This window comes from Elgaria multicarinata, chromosome 5 (genome assembly GCF_023053635.1).
Source record: "Elgaria multicarinata webbii isolate HBS135686 ecotype San Diego chromosome 5, rElgMul1.1.pri, whole genome shotgun sequence".
In the NCBI taxonomy this organism is placed as follows: domain Eukaryota; kingdom Metazoa; phylum Chordata; class Lepidosauria; order Squamata; family Anguidae; genus Elgaria; species Elgaria multicarinata.
In genome coordinates this window covers 114,003,663-114,023,429 of record NC_086175.1, presented here as the reverse complement: position 1 = coordinate 114,023,429, position 19,767 = coordinate 114,003,663, and the positions used below count along the sequence as shown (strand labels likewise).

At 40.1% G+C, this 19,767-nt stretch overlaps 1 protein-coding gene across 1 annotated transcript in view; it reads left to right on the top strand.

Annotated features, from left to right (window-relative positions):
* Positions 1-19,767, top strand: part of RNF17 (ring finger protein 17) — a 61,234-nt gene that overhangs the window by 23,995 nt on the left and 17,472 nt on the right. Inside the window, exons 12-23 of the mRNA XM_063127077.1 lie at positions 152-323; positions 665-855; positions 2,694-2,832; positions 7,479-7,635; positions 10,029-10,144; positions 10,710-10,830; positions 12,450-12,570; positions 12,844-13,071; positions 15,240-15,390; positions 17,036-17,154; positions 17,546-17,636; positions 19,414-19,523. Coding sequence (XP_062983147.1) covers positions 152-323; positions 665-855; positions 2,694-2,832; positions 7,479-7,635; positions 10,029-10,144; positions 10,710-10,830; positions 12,450-12,570; positions 12,844-13,071; positions 15,240-15,390; positions 17,036-17,154; positions 17,546-17,636; positions 19,414-19,523 — 1,716 coding nt within the window. The remainder of the gene's footprint in view (positions 1-151; positions 324-664; positions 856-2,693; positions 2,833-7,478; positions 7,636-10,028; positions 10,145-10,709; positions 10,831-12,449; positions 12,571-12,843; positions 13,072-15,239; positions 15,391-17,035; positions 17,155-17,545; positions 17,637-19,413; positions 19,524-19,767) is intronic.

Here is a 19,767-nt window from a genome sequence, read left to right as displayed (position 1 = left end):
AAGTAACCAATGTTCGATTCTTTCCACTTTGGACCTATTGAGAAATTATAGTCAACTGAAACCATTTTTTATACTTTAAAAATATGCCTCTTTAAACTTACTATTCTAAGCTATATTAAGAAATAATTAGCATTTTTCCATTCCCTATCAGAGTACCAAATGAAGTTATTGTGAATCCAGAACATGTCACGCTAGAATATATAGTGATTGAAGACTTATGCTTGCTTGTACGGAAGCCTGATTCTCTTATGGACGCACAACTTAGAGGTATAAATAAGTTAGCGCTCCAATGCTCCCTGAAGGATATCGTTCCCAAAAATTCAGTAAGTATGAACTAAATTGTCTGTCTGAATACTAAGGGGATGGAAAATGAAAATAGACATTCTGCTTTAAACAATGGTTTGCCTATTGAATGTTTGAGTTTCCAAGCATTGGTTTGGATTTATGACTAGTGTGAATCATGGTTTGACACAATGTCTGAATTGAGCCTTTCCCACATTGGCGAACTTTAACTCTAGCTGAACCCTAGCTATAAGATTTCTTTGATGATGATCTCTAGCAACTATAGCAAGGCATTACTAAAGTAGTTCTATGTACCTCTTTCCTAGACTTGTCAGGTGGTTGGGATTCTGAATTGAAATAGTTGTTCTTCTGCCCACAACAGAGTGAAAGTTGGAGTAAAGAAGCAAGGACAGCATTTTTGGGAATGGTAAATTACAAAGCTGTTCTAATGAAAGTGTTCAGAGAAGAGGATGGTGTTCTTATTGTAGATCTAATGAAACCTCCAGCAAACAAAATAAGCAGTGACATGCCTGTATCTCTCAGAGATGCCTTAGTTTTTTTGGATTTAGCAAGGTATGTGTTTATTTTTTAATACTTAATGTCTTAAAACAATATTTTGTGGATCTCAATGGGGGCTTGCCTCAAGTGAATATGATTAAGTGGTGGGAAATGGTATATTTGCTATCAGAGGCCGATTTAGCATAATGTACATTTTATATTTGTGTTATTAGCATGACTAGCTGCTACTGCTTAATGACTAAAATTCCAGTTGGCTCTCTGCACTTGGGACTCCAGTCATTTTCCTTTTCTCATTCAAATTATTTCCCTCTTACTCCCTTCAAACTTTCATATCCAAAATCAAAATGGATATTTTATTAATTTATTTGTTATTCTTATGAAAAATATTCTAAGTTGAAGATGTGATGGCTGGGTTTGCACATGATGCTAAGCCAGCTGTGAATAAATCACCATGGGTTGTTTGTGCGCTAAACAACCCATGGTACTCCTGACAGACAATGGGACTTGCTGTGCCTTCCCTTCCCCCCCCCCCCCAACTCATTCCCTCTCAACCCTGCCGCTGGCTACGATGCATATCCCAAGCACTTTTACAGCAGAACTCCTCTTTGCCTCAGTTTCTACATCACCACCTTTTCTGCAATTGCAACCATTGGTATCAACAACCTTAAGACGAGTCATGGGTTCTCAGGGTAGCTTGTTTATGAATAATCAGCCACCCTGCAGAAACCATGCTTGGTTTGCACAACAACTCACCGTGGCTGATCACCCATGGTGGTTCACGTCATATGATCCTGGTCTATGTAATTCCCCCCGTCCTCTAATTCATTTTACTTGATAATGCAAATCAAAACAAAAAAGAGTTAACTTACACTTTGCTATATACTGCCTAGGTTTTAAATACTGCTAACTAAAGGCTTGTTTAAATTCTGGGCAGGGAGGGGCGGACTGGAGAGTTGCAGTCCATCTCCCCTTCATTGGTTCTCTCTTTACCCATCCTCCAGTGTATCATTGGAGTCAGCCTGATATTCCACACTGAGGTCTACAACCTGTTCCACCAAGCATAAGAGGACATCCAGTTCCTTTGAAAGCATTCCTTGCCTCATTTCTATCACATTTCAGAAGCTTTGGTTGGAATGGGAGGGAAGGGAAGGGAAGGAGTTCTGTCCTTTCCATAACCAAGGCAGGAGTAGGGAGGATATCAGAAATCCATTGTCCCTCCCTACAACTTTGCAGCTGTCGTCAGGAGGGAGATAGTTGCTGCTACCAGCCTGCCAAGTGGTTATGTTGTTGGCAAACAGGTTTTATACTCTCCAGAATGTTGTCCGCATGTGCAGCCATTCATTTTTCCCCATAGAAATGAATGGGAGCTATTCATTTAACATGGGCAAGAGCAAAAGCATGCTCTTGGCCTCACCATTTGGATGCAACTAAACTTGCCCTAGTGTTTCCAGATCTGGGGGGGCAAACTGAAGTTACACGGGAGATCATGATTAATGCCTGTCAGTGTTGTTTTTTGCATCCCATGGGTTTTGTGATGGGAAGGGGGTACAGAGTAGAAGACTTAATCACTCTTTGATCACGTTCATACACCTGTTGACTGATTTAAGATAAAAAGTTCAAATTGTGGACCTGCTGTGTAACATATGTTAGGCAATAAGGAGGAGGCTCTTATGTTTACAACTGTGTTTCAAATGCAGGGCATCCCATAGAACTTAGTGGAAGTCATTGAGAACTAAATGAACCTCTGTCTTCATGATCTTGCCCTGAGTTCTGTTCCTTGGTTATGCAGAAATGTGTTTCAGTGTTGGGAAAGTGTTCAGTAAATTGTACACCAGGACTAACTTTAAAAAAATTCAATTGAACACTACTTCTGGACTCTTTAACTTTACTAGCTTTTGCAATGAGCTTTCTGACCAGTCTGAAGATGATGTACCACTGCAGTACTGCCCTCCTGTGATACCACAAGAAGATACAGAAGTTGCAGTTGTTGTTAGTTACATTAAAAATCCTGGTGACTTTTGTATTCAGCTGGTAAGTATCATTCAGGAAATTTTTATGTTCACATTTCTTGTAAAGCATTTTCTGAGATGCTTAAACTTCTGTATACAGAGAACTTTGCTGCTGGAAATTTATAAAACAACACTAAATTAGATATCTTTCTAGTACTTGTGTTATGCATAGGCTTTTTTTAAAAAAACAAGTTCTGTTATTTGACTTTCAGTGGTTGGAAGGCCTGGACCATAAACTTTCTATGGTTGCGTTTGAACATCACAGTAGACTATGATTTAGTGAAACATGAATGAGCCTAGCCTCCTTCTGCATGGCTAGGAGGGGGTGTTTGGAAGCTTCTGCTTTCAGTTAACCATTGTTTGCCAGGTTATCTGAACCCAGAACTCTGGTTAACAGTAAATGTGATTAGTTTTAAAAAGCCACCTTCAGAAACAATCGTTTGAAGTTGGCTTGTTTGAACCTGTCCATAGTTAACGTTAACCACAGTTTGTCAGATTTGGATGACACAACAAACAGACATAGGTTGCCCTGAAACTTCTAAACCCCTGAACTTGGGAGGATTGGGGGAATCACACAAGCCTGGAGAAGAAACTAGGCTTGTTTAGGTCTCGCTAAATCATGGTTTAGCATAGGAGCGAGTAACTTGTGGCCTTCTTCCAGGTGTTGTTGGACCGCAACTCCTGTCAGCCCAAATCAGCATAGTCCGTGGTGTAGGGTAACGGAAGTTGTAGTAACATTTGGACAGTGATAAGTTTCTTATCCCAAGCCGTCCAATCACAGGATATGGTCGACTTTGCATGATCATTGCTTGGCTTTATAAGCTGAAATATAGAATGAGCCTTCATCTACACTGCATTCCAAAATTCAAAGGAATGTGAATATTGCCATGCCATGACATTCTGGTTCAGGAAGTGCAAATTTCTCACTCCTCACTATACAAACTGCACTTTTTGAACTAGGAACCCTTCTGTTTATTTATTTACTTACAATATTTATATACCGCTCTCCATTGAAAATTTTGGAGCGGTGAAATTTGAGACATAGTTGGCAAAAGGCACTAATCTGTATTGTGTATCTCCAAATACATGATAGTTTTTATTTTTTTGGTTTTTAACGCTTATATTTGCACTACTGTTGGAATGGGTGCTTTTTTAAAAGAAAAATGAGCATCTGTTCTTCCTTCTCAAATTGGTCTTGACTATTTGCGATTGTCCTCTCCTGGGTCTCTTCCTTACTTTTTCACATGCACATTCATGTGCAAGTGCCCTCTTTATCCCAAGAAAGTCAAGGCTGTGGATATGAGTATCCTTGTATCCTCACAACAACCCTGTGAGGTAGGTTGAGCTGAGAGAGTACTGGCTCAGGGTCACCCAGTGAGTCTTCTGGCTAGATGGGCATTTGAACCTGCGTCTTCCTTTCACTCTGACACAGTCATCACAATACCCTGCTGGCTCACCACATCAGTGTATTTTTTGGAAACTTTTTCCATTTTGCAGTCTCTGTGGAGAACACATGATGCTCGCTCTTTGGCCCCCATACTTTCCTTCCTCTACATGTATGCTCATTCAGGATGATCTTGTGATCATCAAGTCATTCTTGTGACTTATTTTGCTGCCTTTATTCTGACTCCCAAAGTCTGATTATTAAAACCTATGTCTGGTCTCTGACTGTGGGAGGAGAGGGAGCGATTAGGTTAACAATGGAGGGGTCGCAAAACCACTGCAAGTGGGCTGCCACGCAATGGCAGAACCGCATGTCACCATGTTGTTCCATTACCCACCCACCCTCTGTTGTTAGGGCATGCACCTCTGCACAGTTTACCACACATCCTGGCCACCATCATGATGCGAGAAGGCTCTCTGGGGCCTCTCCATTTCAAAAATTTTAAGAATGGCTGGGCAATCATAGAGAAATTCCATGTGGGCTTGAGCGTTGCCGGTAGTAGCAGTTTTTCTTGCTGGTGAACTCTATGGTGGTAGCCTAGAAACCACCTGAAGCCCATTCTAACTCCCAGAGAGCCCGTTATCTCTCACGGTAAGCTACCCTGCGGCCCCTTAATGCTACTGCAACAGAATGGTTAGCCAGGGTGCTTCTGTAATGTAGCAGATTTCTCTCCCTTCCCACACACGGGTGACACACTAAAGCACCATAATTAGGCCAAAATCCTTAACTGTGGTGGCTTAGTGTGATGTCTGAATCTTCTTTAGATTAACGTAATGTAATTTCTTCCTTACTGACTTTGCTTATCATAGATGTTCCTGGTAAGGAACCTTACAATTCTCCCCACTTAATAATAATAATAATAATAATATATTTCTTACCTGCCTCTCCGCTTTGATCGAGGCGGGGAACAACAATAAACGATAAAATACATAATACTCAATTAAAACATAATATACATTGTTAAAAACATCCTAAAAACTATCCTATTCTGCTGGATAGGTCTGCCAGAAGAGATCAGTCTTTATAGCTTTCTTGAATGCTAGTAGACTGTTAAGTTAACGAGTCTCCTCTGGCAGGCCATTCCACCGTCTGGGAGCAGCAGAAGAAAAGGTCGTCTGGGTAACAGTTGTTAATCTAGTTTTTGCTAGCTGAGGTAGATTTTTCACAGAGGACCTGAGTGTGCAGGGCGGATTGTACAGGAGAAGGCGATCCCACAGGTAGCCTGGACCCAAACCATGTAGGGCTTTAAAGGTGATAACCAACACTTTATACTTTGCTCGGAAACTAATTGGCAACCAGTGAAGAGATTTTATTTGTAAGGCAATCACAACAGTTGCCCTGTAGTATTTAATTGCTGGTCTTCACTCGTGCTATCCGAACATGTTTGCTCACATTTTACGCTAGTTCTGCATCATGCCGGAGTCAGTGTTCCTGATTACTCGAACTATGGTTAGACCAAGAGCATGCCATGGGCTCATGGGGTCCCTGTCACCTACTCTCTTCCCTGGGAAACTCTCAGCTTGCTTCTAATCAGTTAACCATGTTTAAGAAATTGACTAATGCTACAATACTGCAAACTCTCTAAACCAAAATTTGAAACAGATTTGGAAGCCATGGTTACAAGGCAACGTGAGTAACATAAACCATAGTTAGAGCCAGCATACTGACCCAGTTTGCAGATAACTGGCTTATTTAAGTCATGGTGCATGCTGGGTGCTATTTGCCTAATTGCTCACCTAAGGTCCTCCTCTGGGTGCCTACTCCGAGAGAGGATCGGAGTGTGGCAACGAGGGACAGGCCCTTTTCGGTGGTGGCCCCCAGACTGTGGAACAATCTCCCTGACGAGGCTCGCCTGGTGCCAACGCTGCTATCTTTCCGGCGCCAGGTTAAGACTTTCCTCTTTGCCCAGGCATATGGCAGCACATCTTAATCACCCACATGTTTATTTTTAACATTTTTTGTATGTATGTTCTGCATTTTAGAACTTTAAACTTTGTATACTCGTTTTTATCTCAATTTAAAAAATTCTGTAAACCGCCCAGAGAGCTCTAGCTATGGGGGCGGGACATAAATGAAATAAATAAATAAATAATTGTTAAGTCCTCTGAACCCGGTCAGCACGGCTTGTTGGAGGGCGAAATAGCCATCGAATAATCTATTGGCTGTTGAGTTATTTGAGGGTTTTGTTCCCTTCCAGCAAAACATGTTGCCTCAGTTAGAAAACATGACAAACCATGCCTGGGCAGTAATCAGGCACATGCCCGCATGCGCCATAGCTTATGCAAGCCAGTGATTGTATGAAGAGGCCCATAGAAAATTAGTGTGTGTGTGTGTGTGTGTGTGTGTGTGAGAACTGCCCAGGGAGCTTCAGCTATTGGGTGGTATAAAAATGCAATAAATAAATACCACAGTTAAAGCAAACCATGGAAGGGATGGGGTGATTGGGGGGGGGGGGAGCAGAAGCCTTCAGTATGCTTGGAGGAGGGAAGAACCCAGGTTCAAGCCCCGGCATCTCTAGTTAGGGCGGGAAAAGCTCCTGCCTGAAACCCCAGAGAGCCGCTGCCAGTCAGTGTCGACAATATTGGGCTAGATGAACTAATGGTTCGAGTCAGTATACGGCAGCTTCCTATATTTCTCTACTTTCCATAGTTATCAAGAAGGTTATGTCTGCATCGTACCTCTTTCGTGTCCATCTCCACTTACCTTGATTAGCAATATTCAGGAGTAAGTACTGGGTTTTTTTGTAGCCAGAACAACAGAGACCATGCACAAGAGGGAGGTATTAGACGGCTTGGGAAAACAGGAAGGTTTGCAGAAGTACCAAAAAAGAAAAATCCTTGAGGGGAAAAATAAGGGAGCAACTCACCTTCCAAACAACACTATAAGGAGTGAGCATGCTCAGCCTCAGAATGCTGCTGACTGTTGAGGGGGTTAAAAAATCAGGGAGGAAGGGGAATGGAACGGAGTATCCTGCAAGAGGGGACATTCAATGTGAATTCAATGTGCCCTGTTGTTCACTTGCTCCATGTCACTTTCTCCCATGACATAAGAACATCTCCTCTTCGGTAGATACAAAATAGTTCTTTAAGTGGGTAATGCATCAGTTTGATGTTCAGTGCAACATAGTACACTCATGCTAAATACATTTTAACAATTCATAGGAATCAGTGCTATTATTATTATTATTATTATTATTATTATTATTATTATTATTATTATTATAGCTGGAGGAAGGTCCAGAATTTGCAGCTTTCCTGAGCAAAGTGGATGAAGTGTATAAAAATGAAGGTGGAGTCAGCTTGGAAGTTCTCTGTCCAGTCCAGGGTCAACCATGCATAGCAAGATTTGAAGATGGAGTTTGGTACAGAGCACAGGTTATTGGTAGGTATCTGGATTATTTAGTTGTTGGGTTTTTATATTGCTCTTCAAAGAATTTTTAAAGTACATCTGTTCTCTCTCTCCCTCTCCCCTCTCTCTCACTGTGTGTGTATGAAATAAAATTATAATATAGAATTTCACAAACTGTACCCTTTCTGCCAAGAGGAACATGTCCTCTGTCCACTTTCCATCCCAAATGATTACTGGAACCATGTAAATGCAGCAATTCTAGACTTTATTAATCCCTGATACAGCACAGGATTAATCAAAGAGTTGCTGCTGGATCAGAATCTCCCCTTGGTAACTGTAGCAAGTAGTTCCAGGATAAGGCCCCGAGTCTCTGGATCAATAACCCTAAGTGTCTGCAGGATCCAGGATACACAATCATAGCTTGAGGTCAGTCACTGCAGGACTGCAATATACACTCTCAGAGTAGTAACTGCTGGAGCAGCTTGAAGGTTTACAGTGCTGAGGGACTGCTTACGTTATGCCTGAGATTGATAAGTAGTTGCAGAGTCAGGATGCAGTTCCTGAGTTGGTTGGGGAATTAAGCAAGTCTTTCCTCTTCCACCTGTTGGCTTCTGACTGCTGCTGGCTACATACATAGATCTCTTCTATGTTTGCTAACAGTCCTATCTCTGCTGTAGGACTCTGGCCTTCAAGGAAGCCCAGCTGCCCTTCTCCCTTTCCTCCTATACCCTTTTTATTTTCCACTCTTTACTTTTCCCCATTGCTCTTTGTGGTCACTCTTCATGAGTTCTTTTCACCAGCTCCATCATTCCTCCTCTGAGCTTCTAGCTATCAGGCTTTCATGCTCTTATCCTCTGCATCTGGCCTGCCTCCTCCTCCCTTAGAGTCCTGGATCCATCTAAAGAGTCCCTGTCCTGATTCTCTTTTCTTCTGTTGAACCAGCTGTAACTGTGGTTGGCTACAGCTACTAGGCAATGCAGAATACCTAGGTGACTTCGATGCCTCCTCACAAGGAATTAATAGCGGTTAATGTGGTTTCTTTTTTATTCTTTATCAAATATACACTTGTCCTTTACACAGTAATTCAGTTTGTATATAGTTTGATGTGTATGGAAGATCAATCTGTTCCCAGACAAAGAAACTTTACAATTAAAACAAAGTCTTATACTGGGGTGACCATTCCAGTTTGTGGAATGGCTTGCCGGGAGAGATTCGTCAACTTAATAGTCTTCTGGAATTTAAGAAAGCCATAAAGACTGATCTCTTCCGACAGGTCTACCCACTTGAATTTTAAATTTGCCTTTTAATAATGTGTTGCTTTTAATAATGTATTAGTTTTAAATGTTTTAATTGGTTATATAATGTTTGCATTTGTGTTGTACCCTGCCTCGATCCAGAGTGAGAGGCGGATAACAAATAAATAATTATTATTATTATTATTATTATTATTATTATTATTATTATTATTATTATTTGAAAAGGAGGACAGGGCTCCTGTATCTTGAACAGTTGCATAGAAAAGGGAATTTCAGCAGGTGCCATTTGAATGCATGCAGCACCTGGTGAAATTCCCTCTTCATCACTACAGTTAAAGCTGCAGGAGCCCTGTCCTCCTTTTCATATGGTCACCCTGCTTATACCTGTCATATGCTTACATTGACAAGTAGTAAATTAGTTTCATGCTAGTAGCTTTTGGAAGTGTAATTGCAAAGCTGCACATGATGATCTGGTTCACATGAAAATAATGGCAAAATACGGTTTGGTTGTCCTCAGGCCTATGTGGTCCTCATTTGCTCTGATTCTCCAAAACATAGTTTGTAATTACATCCAAAGTTGGCAAACTATGGCTTACACTTTTCCTTCAAACTGCAATTTAAAATGTATTTTCAAATTCTGGTCTGCAGGGCAAGTGCCAACTAACATTTTCCAAATTGGATGTCTATTTTAGGAGTTGATACTATTGTATCAAAAAACCTAAATCTTATACTGTTCTTTTAAAACTTATTTGGACCCTTGGGCATTTTTTATTGAAAGCAGACCAATAAACAATACTTACTTTAGTAACAGAGAGAAATATGGAGACATCACAAGTGTTGGCTCATGTGGGGCTTTTTGCTAGCATTAAAGAATTTCCATGTGCGCGGTGCCTAAAGTGGGAGAGAGAGTAAACTGGTGGAATGTTACTTCCAAGTGGAGTAGTTTTAAAGTGGGAGAAAAAACTGGGGTGTTAAGCCAATTATTATATCCACCTAAAATAAAATGAGATGGCATTTTACCCCACTTTGAGTACTGAATATTTTGTCTATAGTCTCAAAAAAAAAAAAACCCACCCTAGTAATTGTTGATTACAGATGTGTGCAAATGTTACCTATGACTGCATAATATTTGCCTCTCATTGGTTCCTAATTCTGTAATGTTTTCTGAAGGATTGCCAGGCCATCAAGAAGTTGAGGTGAAATATGTTGACTTTGGCAATACTGCTAAAATAAATGTGAAAGAAATGTGCAAAATAAAAGATGAGTTTTTAGCCCTCCCAGCAAAGGTAAGTTAAAACTACTTCTAGCAATAGAAAGTCTTAAAAAATACAGAATGCCAGGTAAACCTTGACAAAGCATCTTTTGCAAAGGTTACAGTTCAGTTCATAAAGCTTATGGATATGTTTGTGTATGTTTTTATAATGTACATTTCTATGTCCACTATATTCTCACAATTTTGTAAATATAACACGAAAGTCAGTGTCCATAAATGTTTATGCCATAATAAATTGGTTAGTCTTTAAGGTGCTACAAGACCCTTTGTTGTTCATGTGTGAAAAATTCCCCCTGGAAGTTTTCCCCCATTAGCACCATAGGGAATTGCACTAAGACCACATTTTTTATTTAATTTGAACCCCACTTTTCTATCAAAAAATAGCACTCAAGGCAGCTTGTAGAACCAGGGCAAATTGCTGTTGAGCAGAGAAGGTGAGTATTGTGGGGCTTTGTGATGTATCTGGAAGTACCTAATGCCATTGCAAGGATGAGATTTAGATCTATTTATTGCATGGATTGGAGACAAAGAATGGCATAAACAAACTAAAGAAACCACTTTTATTTTTCTTAATTTAGGCCATCAGGTGCAAGCTGGCTCATATCAAACCATGTGAAGGAGAAAATGAATGGAGTTCTAAATCAAAGGACAGATTTGAAGAATTGATTCAAAACAAATGTATGCTCTGCTTTGTTATTGGTAAGTAAATCAACCGATACACAGCCGATGTGGTGTGCATAATACAGCACTCCAAACAGAACAAATGACCACTAGTAGCACATCCAGTTCATATTTTTTTTATAGATTTAAACATTTTGAATTCTAAAACTGTTAAAATTTTATAGCTTTTAACAATTTTTAAACATACACATATAAGCAGATTTTAAAATGTGAAAAGTTTTGGTATAAAACACCAGCTTCAGTCTTACAATGAGTATATTGCCATACCACTTAAAAACTTTAAATTTAATTTTTTTAAAATCTATAAAAATGTATAAGCTGGATGCGCTACTTGTGGTCATTTGTTTTGTTTTGTTTTGGGTACTGTTAAATGTTCACTTGTTTATGAAGTCACGAAGAGTCGGAAGCGACTGAACGAATAAACAACAACAAGAGGAACAAAGAAGAAGTGTTTGCTCAAAAACCAAAGAATAAGTTCTCAGAGGAGAAGATCTGGAGATGCGTCACTCCTCCCCTGGAGACTGGTTTATCTGTTCCCCTGGGATAAGTTCTCCCAGTCTTTTTAAGCCTTCTAGGCATAAGTAGAGCTGTTTGTTGTTTCTGTAATTAGCTGAGCTCCAGGACCTAGCACAGTGTCCTCTCCTCTTTTCTCCCTAACTGGATTAGCTCAGTGGTCCACTTTGTCTAGCCAGCTGTGCACAGGGACTCATCCACAACCCAGCCAATTAGCAATCAATCAATACCTGATGGAACGCCTCTCCCGACATGAACCTACCTGTACACTGCGCTCAATATCTAAGGTCCTCTGAGTGCCTACTCCAAGGGAAGCTCAGAGGATGGCAACAAGGGAGAGGGCCTTTTCAGTGGTGGCTCCCCAATTATGGAATGATGAGGCTTGCCTGGCGCCAACATTGTTATCGTTTTGGCGCCAGGTCAAGACTTTTCTCTTCTCCCAGGCATTTAACAACATATGCGAAGTTTGTTTGTTAATATTTTAATGGACCCCAGAACTGTTGTTGTTTAAACGGATACTGTTGTTTTATACTGTTGTTTTTATATTTTTGATGGTTTCAAATTTTGTATACTTTTTAACGTTCACTGTTTTTAACTTTTGTAAACTGCCCAGAGAGCTTTGGCTATGGGGCTTTATATAAATTCAATAAATATGTAAATAAATCCAGTTGTGGGGGTGGGGAGTACCATTTGGAATTCATCCGTGAAACAAGTTGGATAGTTTGAAGTCATGTTCTTAAAAGTCCTACATTATAGGACCACTATGATGACAAATGAGATAAAAATTCTGTGTAAGGATATGAAACTTCTGAAATGTTTGGTGTATGTCAGAGAATTTTTTTTTTAAGATCCTGGTTTGTTTTAATCCAGAGCCCAAAGGCTTTTCAGTTAGACGGCAGCCCTCTGGTCCACTTTTTTTAGGATAACTCTTCTCTGTACAAGGTGGCTGGCTTATAAAATTCAAAAACAATTTTAAAAACAGTAAAAGCAATAAAAGTATAACATAACAAAATAACACAGGTAAAGTTGTCCCAGAACCATGCTAGCACATCTCTCTCTTTCCAAATATTCCCAGCTAATTTATTTCTTGGATATTTGAATGTAAGCGTCTTGTCTCCTTGTAGAGAAATCGCAAGACAATGTACTAACTGTCAAGCTCCATGAAAGTGTGGGTGAATCACCAGAGCTGTCTTGTAGTGTTAACAGCCTCTTGGTTAAAGAAGGTCTGGCATCCTACATAACAAGGCAAGTATGTTGTTTCATTAAGTTGTCACAGCAAGTTCAATCTGACTTGCAATTTATGTGTGTATGAACAGCTTGGAACTTTCCCATGAAGTATTATATACTACAATTGCTTCAAACTTGGGTGTGTGCTGTTGTGGGCTTCTGGAGGGGCATTTCTGCCTCCACTTGACTGATATGACAATAGATAAAATTTAAATTAAACCATTCTGTTTTCTACAGCAAAATGTCTTCCGGATACCATAGTAAAATATGGGATCCTACTGTGGAAGAAAGCAATAGCCAAATGACTGCCAGCTGCCACAATGAAGTATGGGATCCTGCTCTAGAGGAAACCTTTGAAAAGGCAACAAAAGATGTGTTAAAACCTGGGAAGGAAGATTTGTCACAGTCTGAAGATTTGAGATTAGATTGCAACAAAGAATTGCAAGTGCAGATTAATCACATTGTATCCCCAAGCAAGATCTTCGTGCATTTTATGTCATCAGAACAAATTCTGAGAAGGTATGGGAGGAACTTGACGCCGTGGCTGCATTAGTTATGAAAACACAGTTCTAAATGACAGCCATTCGTTCCTTGTGCAGAATTGGTTAGTTTGTCATGATGGATTTGTGTATCACAGACAGGACACTAGATTGTATGCTTCACCAGGGAAAACATCAGAGAGGAGTTAGGCAACCTTCCCACTCCACATTTACAAACAAAGGGCAGCAGAAATGGCCTTTGTAGGTTTTACAAAACTAATACATAATAGAGGCACGTTTCTTATAGATAAAATAAATGTGTAATCTCAAATGAATAGTGAGCTACTTGCTTAATTCTTAGCCCTTTCTAGAGGAGCCAGTGGGTAAAATCCAACATAAGTCCTATTTAGAGTAGACCATTGAAATAAATTGAACTTAAGTTAGCCAAGGCTAACCTGAAGCCCATTCATTTCAGTAAGTGAACTCTAAGTAAGACTTACGTTGGATTCTAACCCAGTAGGTTATTTTCAGGAGCTGCAGTGTATTGTTTTGACACCAACAGGTAAAGAACTTGACACTACTACACGTGTCTTTATCCTCTACAGAACCAGATTTCTTTTCAGAACAGTATTGAAGATGTAGATGTGATGCTTTGTTTGGCTTTTAAGAAAAAACAGTACTCATTTTTTCAGGATAAACATAAGCAACATACTTAATAAATTCAAGGCTTAAATGTAGCACACATATATGGCAGGTTTGCATGAACACCGAGAAAAAATAAGCTACGGAGGCTTATTTTCCCTCCTCGTGCGTGATGGTTGCAAACCACATAATTACCCTCAGTGGGTACGGTTTGTAATGTCCGAACCCAACTGGGGATCGTGCTTTAGAAACCACCCTGAAACTCTTGGCTTGTTCTAGGGTTGCTGGGTGGTTTGTAAGCCACCCCAGCTGCTCACCCTTGCCAAGTTTGGGCATCATGACAACTTGCGCTCAGCAAGGGTAATTAAGCTAACTATAATGAGCCACTGTGGCTTATTTTCCCTGCATTGATCATGCCAACCTGCTCATCGACTTTTTCAGTTCAGATAGTTTAATGCATTTGTGTGAGCTTTTGTGGGTTACAACCCAGTTACTTCATCAAATGCTATAAGTGGAACTGGAGGCTTTGAGTCTGAAAATTCAATTAAAGAAGCATTCTGTTCTCTTAAAGCAAGAGTTACAAATCACAAAGTGTACTAGGGGCACAGTCTTATTCATATGCTCGTCAGCCTCCAACATGGAGGCTGAATGACATCCTATGTAGAGCATGAGGTGCACGGAGGTGATCTTCATTTTTGCACTTCTCTCACTCTGCATTTTTGCTAGATGGGTATTTCCCACATCTAACTAGGACTCTGCAGAGGAAGAGGAAGGGAGGCTGGGGAGGACTGGAGATCACTCATATCCCCAGTTACCTCTCCGCCCACAGAACCATTGCCTTTCCCTCCTCTTCAAGGTTGCTTTTGCGAGCATGGAGAGGCAGCTGTCATGGTTCTCTCTGTGCCAGCTGCAAGGGGGAGGTGACAGGGAGTTCATGAGATAGAGGAATCAGCAGTCTACAAGGTTTGCAGAAGTACTGCCCCCCCCAAAAAAACCTTTAGAAATAAAAGTCCTAAAGGAGACAATCTTGTGGGGGAACACCCACCCCGACACTAGCGGCTGTAGGATTGTTCTCCCCTGGTCTTTAGAACTTGGCAAGAAACCATAGTCCCTATTGAGTCCCTGATTAACACAATCAAATTTCCACATCAAGTGCTACACTTGACCATTGAATTTGTAAACAAGACCAACGCGGTTGTGCCATAATAGTATAGATTTAATTTTAAAATTACATTTGATAGAAAACAGGTAAAAACTGGAAAGGGTAAAATCAAGGTCCCCCTCCCCAAATCAGATGAAAAGGCCAGAAACGATTGGTATAGGAAAATATGGTATACAGGTCTTTTCACCAAACAGGATAACGTAAAGTGTGTCAATTTTTGGAAATTCCAAGACAAAGTTCAACTTTGTCTCCTTACCCGTGTTATGACTCTTCATTTAGTAAGAAGTTATAGCTATTTTGTAATGCAGTCTCTTCTCTGTAAATACTATTTTCTATGAGTTATAGCAATAACTATGTTTACGGTGACTTGATTCACTCACTTGTTCCTTCTTTAAAACATTAAGTTTACAGGAAAAAATGGCTGCCACTTACTTTGAATCTGTGAGTAAAACAGTTCAGTGGGAAGTGGATATGAGTTGTGCTGCATATATATGTGATCTGAATCAATGGCAAAGAGGCCAGATCCGCAGGATTCTTTCAGAAAGAGTGGTGGAGGTACATCTCTTTAGAAAATCATTTCTTGTTGATATGCAGAGAGGTTTCATTGTGCTTAGTTTAATCAGTTAGTGATTAAAAATGGAAGGTTGCATCATATATACAAACAATTCTCCAAGAGCCTATCCTCATAAAGCCAAAATGGCAGCATTCACTCAATAACAACAACAAAAACAACAATAATAATGCATTTATTGATATAGTGTTTTCTAATGAAGCGTACATGAGATTGAGGAATCAACAGTCTGCAGGGTTTGCAGAAGTACCTCCCCTCCCCCCAAAAAACCATTTAGAAATAAAAGTCCTAAAGGAGGCAAACCCTAAAACAACCCAACCAGAACTGGGTACATGTTTAGTGGTCATGGTGTGATTGATGTTGGAGGGTGGAATGGGAAACTAAAATGGAGTATTCTGGAATAAGGCATAGTTGATTGGTGAAAAGACATGGATCTATGGAGCTTAGGCGTACACAGCACATTTCATTAGGGAGTGCACCCAGGGAATTTTTGTTTTTAAAGGTGAACATTCAATGCATATTCAGTCATAAAGGGCATTACTTTTATTCAATTATTTATTAAACACTGTAGACACAGATGACCTACTCTGTGTTCGGCTTGCCTGACCACAGGAAGGCCATTACAGGGTGGGGAATGAGGAGACGGTATTCAAGCCCCACCATTCGTGGGGCTTTGTGCTGACACTGGCCAGAAGAGGGGCTTACGAGGCGGTACTAGCCTTTAGGAGCAATCCTCCTGATCTCTTTGAAGCATGTCTTCTGGCAGAGAAGCTCCTAGCAAAGCGATTCCTTTTCGTTCTTGTGGCTGGAAGTAATGGTGCTCTCTCAGAGCCGGCGGTTCTTCAGCATGACAGTGAGCAGCCAGGGACCATTCCTGCTACATCTGGATCCCTACTCAGTGGCTTCCTCAATTCAGCACTTATTGTTTGAGACATTAGGATGTGCCTGGGCACACCCCTTGCACACCCCTATGCTATGGAGACAGTAGGTTAAGAGTGTACTATCGTGATGAGCGTAAGCCTCCAAGCTCAGGCTTACGGTCATCCAATGCAGAGAAGGAGGCAATCTTTGCCTCCCTACTGCTCCCGCTCTGCATTTTCACTTTTTCACTCACCAACTTGGGCATTTCAGAAGGCAATGGAAGGTTGCTGGAGAGGTCTTGGGATAGCTTGTATCCCAGCCCCACTGGTCCCTTGCCCCCCTCTTCAAGGTTGTGTTTCCAACCTCAGAGAGGCAGCTGCGAGGGGGAGCACGGATTCCCCCTCCAAGATCAGAGTGCTGTCTCTGACCTCGGATCCAGGAATCTGAAATAGCCTGTGGCCTTGCAGATGCTGTCTGGGGGCCGTAGGATTGCTCCTCCCGCCTCACAAGTTAAAAATTATTCCATATGATAAGCCTGTCTTATTAATACACTCTTCAGTCTAAACTAATAATCTGTTTTGAAAATGCATACAGTATTGTTGCAGTATCATAGTAAGATAAGACTTCACAGCTGGCTAATGAGGGTGGGGGGAATAGTTGACTAATGAATCCAATCAGAACTTTTAAACAGCTGATAAGATTAAGAAAGGCCTTTGAAGTTGACCAAGCAACCTGTACTTTTCCCCTTACACTAATTATCTTTTGCAGGTGTTCCTCATTGATTTGGGCATAGCCAGAACTGTGGATACTGTGTGTCTAAGAGAACTAGAACAGTTTCTCAAGACAGTCAGGCCTCTTGCAGTGGAGTGCTCCTTAACAGACATACGGTAATTTGCAATTTAATGCAATACTGAAACATTCTTACTTCTGCCCTGTAAGTTCTGCAGCTGAGCAGGTATTTGAACTCTTATCTCCCTGGTCCAAGTATAAATTGTGTCTGCTATACCATTTATTCTCTAGCCATGCAGAAGCCGTGGGAAGTATGTACGCTTTTCAGAGGGCATCTGTATGTAACACGAATATTTTTGGAATTCCTCCATTTAAAAAAAAAAAAAAGGAATAAAAGATCTCCAGACAACTGAAAAATACTACTTGAAATCAAATTGTTGGTATTATATGTGCTCTGCCTGCAGAACTGAATCCTCTGCAGAAATGGTATAAACAGGGAGAAAGCATATTATTTGGACTGTAACAGTAACCCACAACTTCTCATTTTAGACCAGCCGGTGGGACTGAGCAGTGGACAGCAACTGCATGTGATGCTCTTTCACATTATTTAACTGGAGCTGTGGTAAATCTAATAATACAGGTGTGTAACAAAACAGCTCTCCTTTCAGGGAGATTGATCACCTCTGTTTTAATGATATGGTGGTAACCATTGGAACATGGCCTGTTCTTACTTGGGGCCCTAGAATTCTAACTGGATTGAGATTTGAAGCAAGATTTAGTTTTGTAAAACTTTAAACCCCCACCCTCAAATTCATTGCAGGGAGGAAATGACAAAATGTACTCCTAGACCCTGTTCAGATGACACACTAAGCCACAGTGGTTAAGCATTTTGAGCCAAACATTATGCCTTAGCATGTTGTGTGAACCATAGCTAACCATGGTGGCTATATAACCATGGTTTAAGCATGCTCACTAAAGGGTTAGCGGCTTAACCCTGGCTTAGCATGTTGTCTTCTTTTATTTGAAGTGGGATCATCCAGTGTGCTCATTATTTTCTCCCCATAGCAAGAAGAGCTCAAGCCAAAGGCCTGCTCCCAGTCTGTGGTAGAATCCCATTGATTGATGATACAATAGGCCCTTAGTTTGACTAGTTTTTGTTCATTCTAGAGAAGTCTAAAGTTGAATCTTCAATATCTCACCTAGGTATACTGTCTGCTTTGAAAGAAATCTAGTTTGGTGAAAAGTGTCAGTAAATGTCTAGGAGTGGGATGGGGGGAATATTTTAAGGGAATGGTGGCTTTACTAGCAAGCCTTTTGGGGCATTGAATTCTGATAGTGATTGTTCTGCATCAGAACCCTACATTTGGGAATGGTCAATGAGCCACAACCTGGGAGGGAAACCATGGCGATGCCCAAATGTGTAAATATGGCTGTTGTTGGTTTATCTGGTATATCCCCAAATATTTTATTTTAAATTACTTATTACATTTCTGTTCTGCTAATTAGCTGAAGCTCTCTGGGTGGTTCACAAGACAAAACTTAAAACCATAAAATATAACAACATAGTAAAACATAATGAAAACCTGTAAGTTTAAAACAGATAAAATCAAAGCAAAAACCAAGATAAAAAGCTGGCAACACTGCAAAAATCTAAAATGCAGTAACACATTTTTTAAAAAAAGTCTAAGAAATTAAAGAGGTCCCACATGGCACATCTAAATAGAAAAGCATCTAGTGTTTGACTCTAAGCAATAGGTACCAAAGAAAGACACCACTTCATTCTCTTTAGCTATGCTTATGACATGTTGTTGACCTGACTATACATGCCTATGAGAATACAGACTGTCTCTGAAAGACCAAATGATAATAATGGCTTTCTAATTGGCTATCGACTGTAATATGGGGAATTTAAGTCACTAAGAATGGATTAAATCTTTCCTGTTAGTGAAGGGAACAAACAATGAGGCATCTTTTTTCATTTCAATCTTCATCACTAGGCCATTTAAGACATGCATGCCCAATTCGTTTCCCATTTATTCCCCAATTTGTTAATCATAAATATATTTATTGGAAAGTAAGTCACAATGTTTTTGAAGGGAGTTGTATCTGAGCATTCTTCTTAACAATCTCAGTTACTATTGGGTTACAGACAAATTTTCTGTGAACTCAGAGCAAATATACAAGTTTTGATTTTTGAGCACTATTTTTGGTGGAAGAATGGGATATAATTAGATTAAATAAAAATGGTCATATTTCCTGACTCTGTGTGTTGATAAAAAAAATAACTGTATATATGAATTTGGTGATTTGGTCAGTTGCTACACAGTGAAGACTTTTTCTCCTTTTTTTGTTGTATAGTAATGCACTGAACAACAGTAGCTGAACTTTTATCACAAAAAAATCTTATTTTGTCTCAGGAAAATCACTCTTCACCTCTACCTGTGAAAATATTTAGCAAAAGTGGCGGGTTGTGTACTGACATTTCAGAATACATGATTAAAGAAGGCTTGGCACTAAGAAAAAGAAGGTAGACTTTTTTTAAAAAAAATTACAATGAGATGGTAATTAATCTTCAAAAGTTTAGGGTAGGAGTTGGCATCCTTTTGTAGTTTAAAGAATAAAATGTAAATGCCTTAATTTTGTTTTTGAAAACCTCTATGTAATCACATCTCAGAAATAAATTCACAAGTTGCCCTCAGATAAGACATTGTTCTGTCTCAACCTTCCATCTGTAATATTTGTCTACCCTACTACAAAATTGTCATAATTAC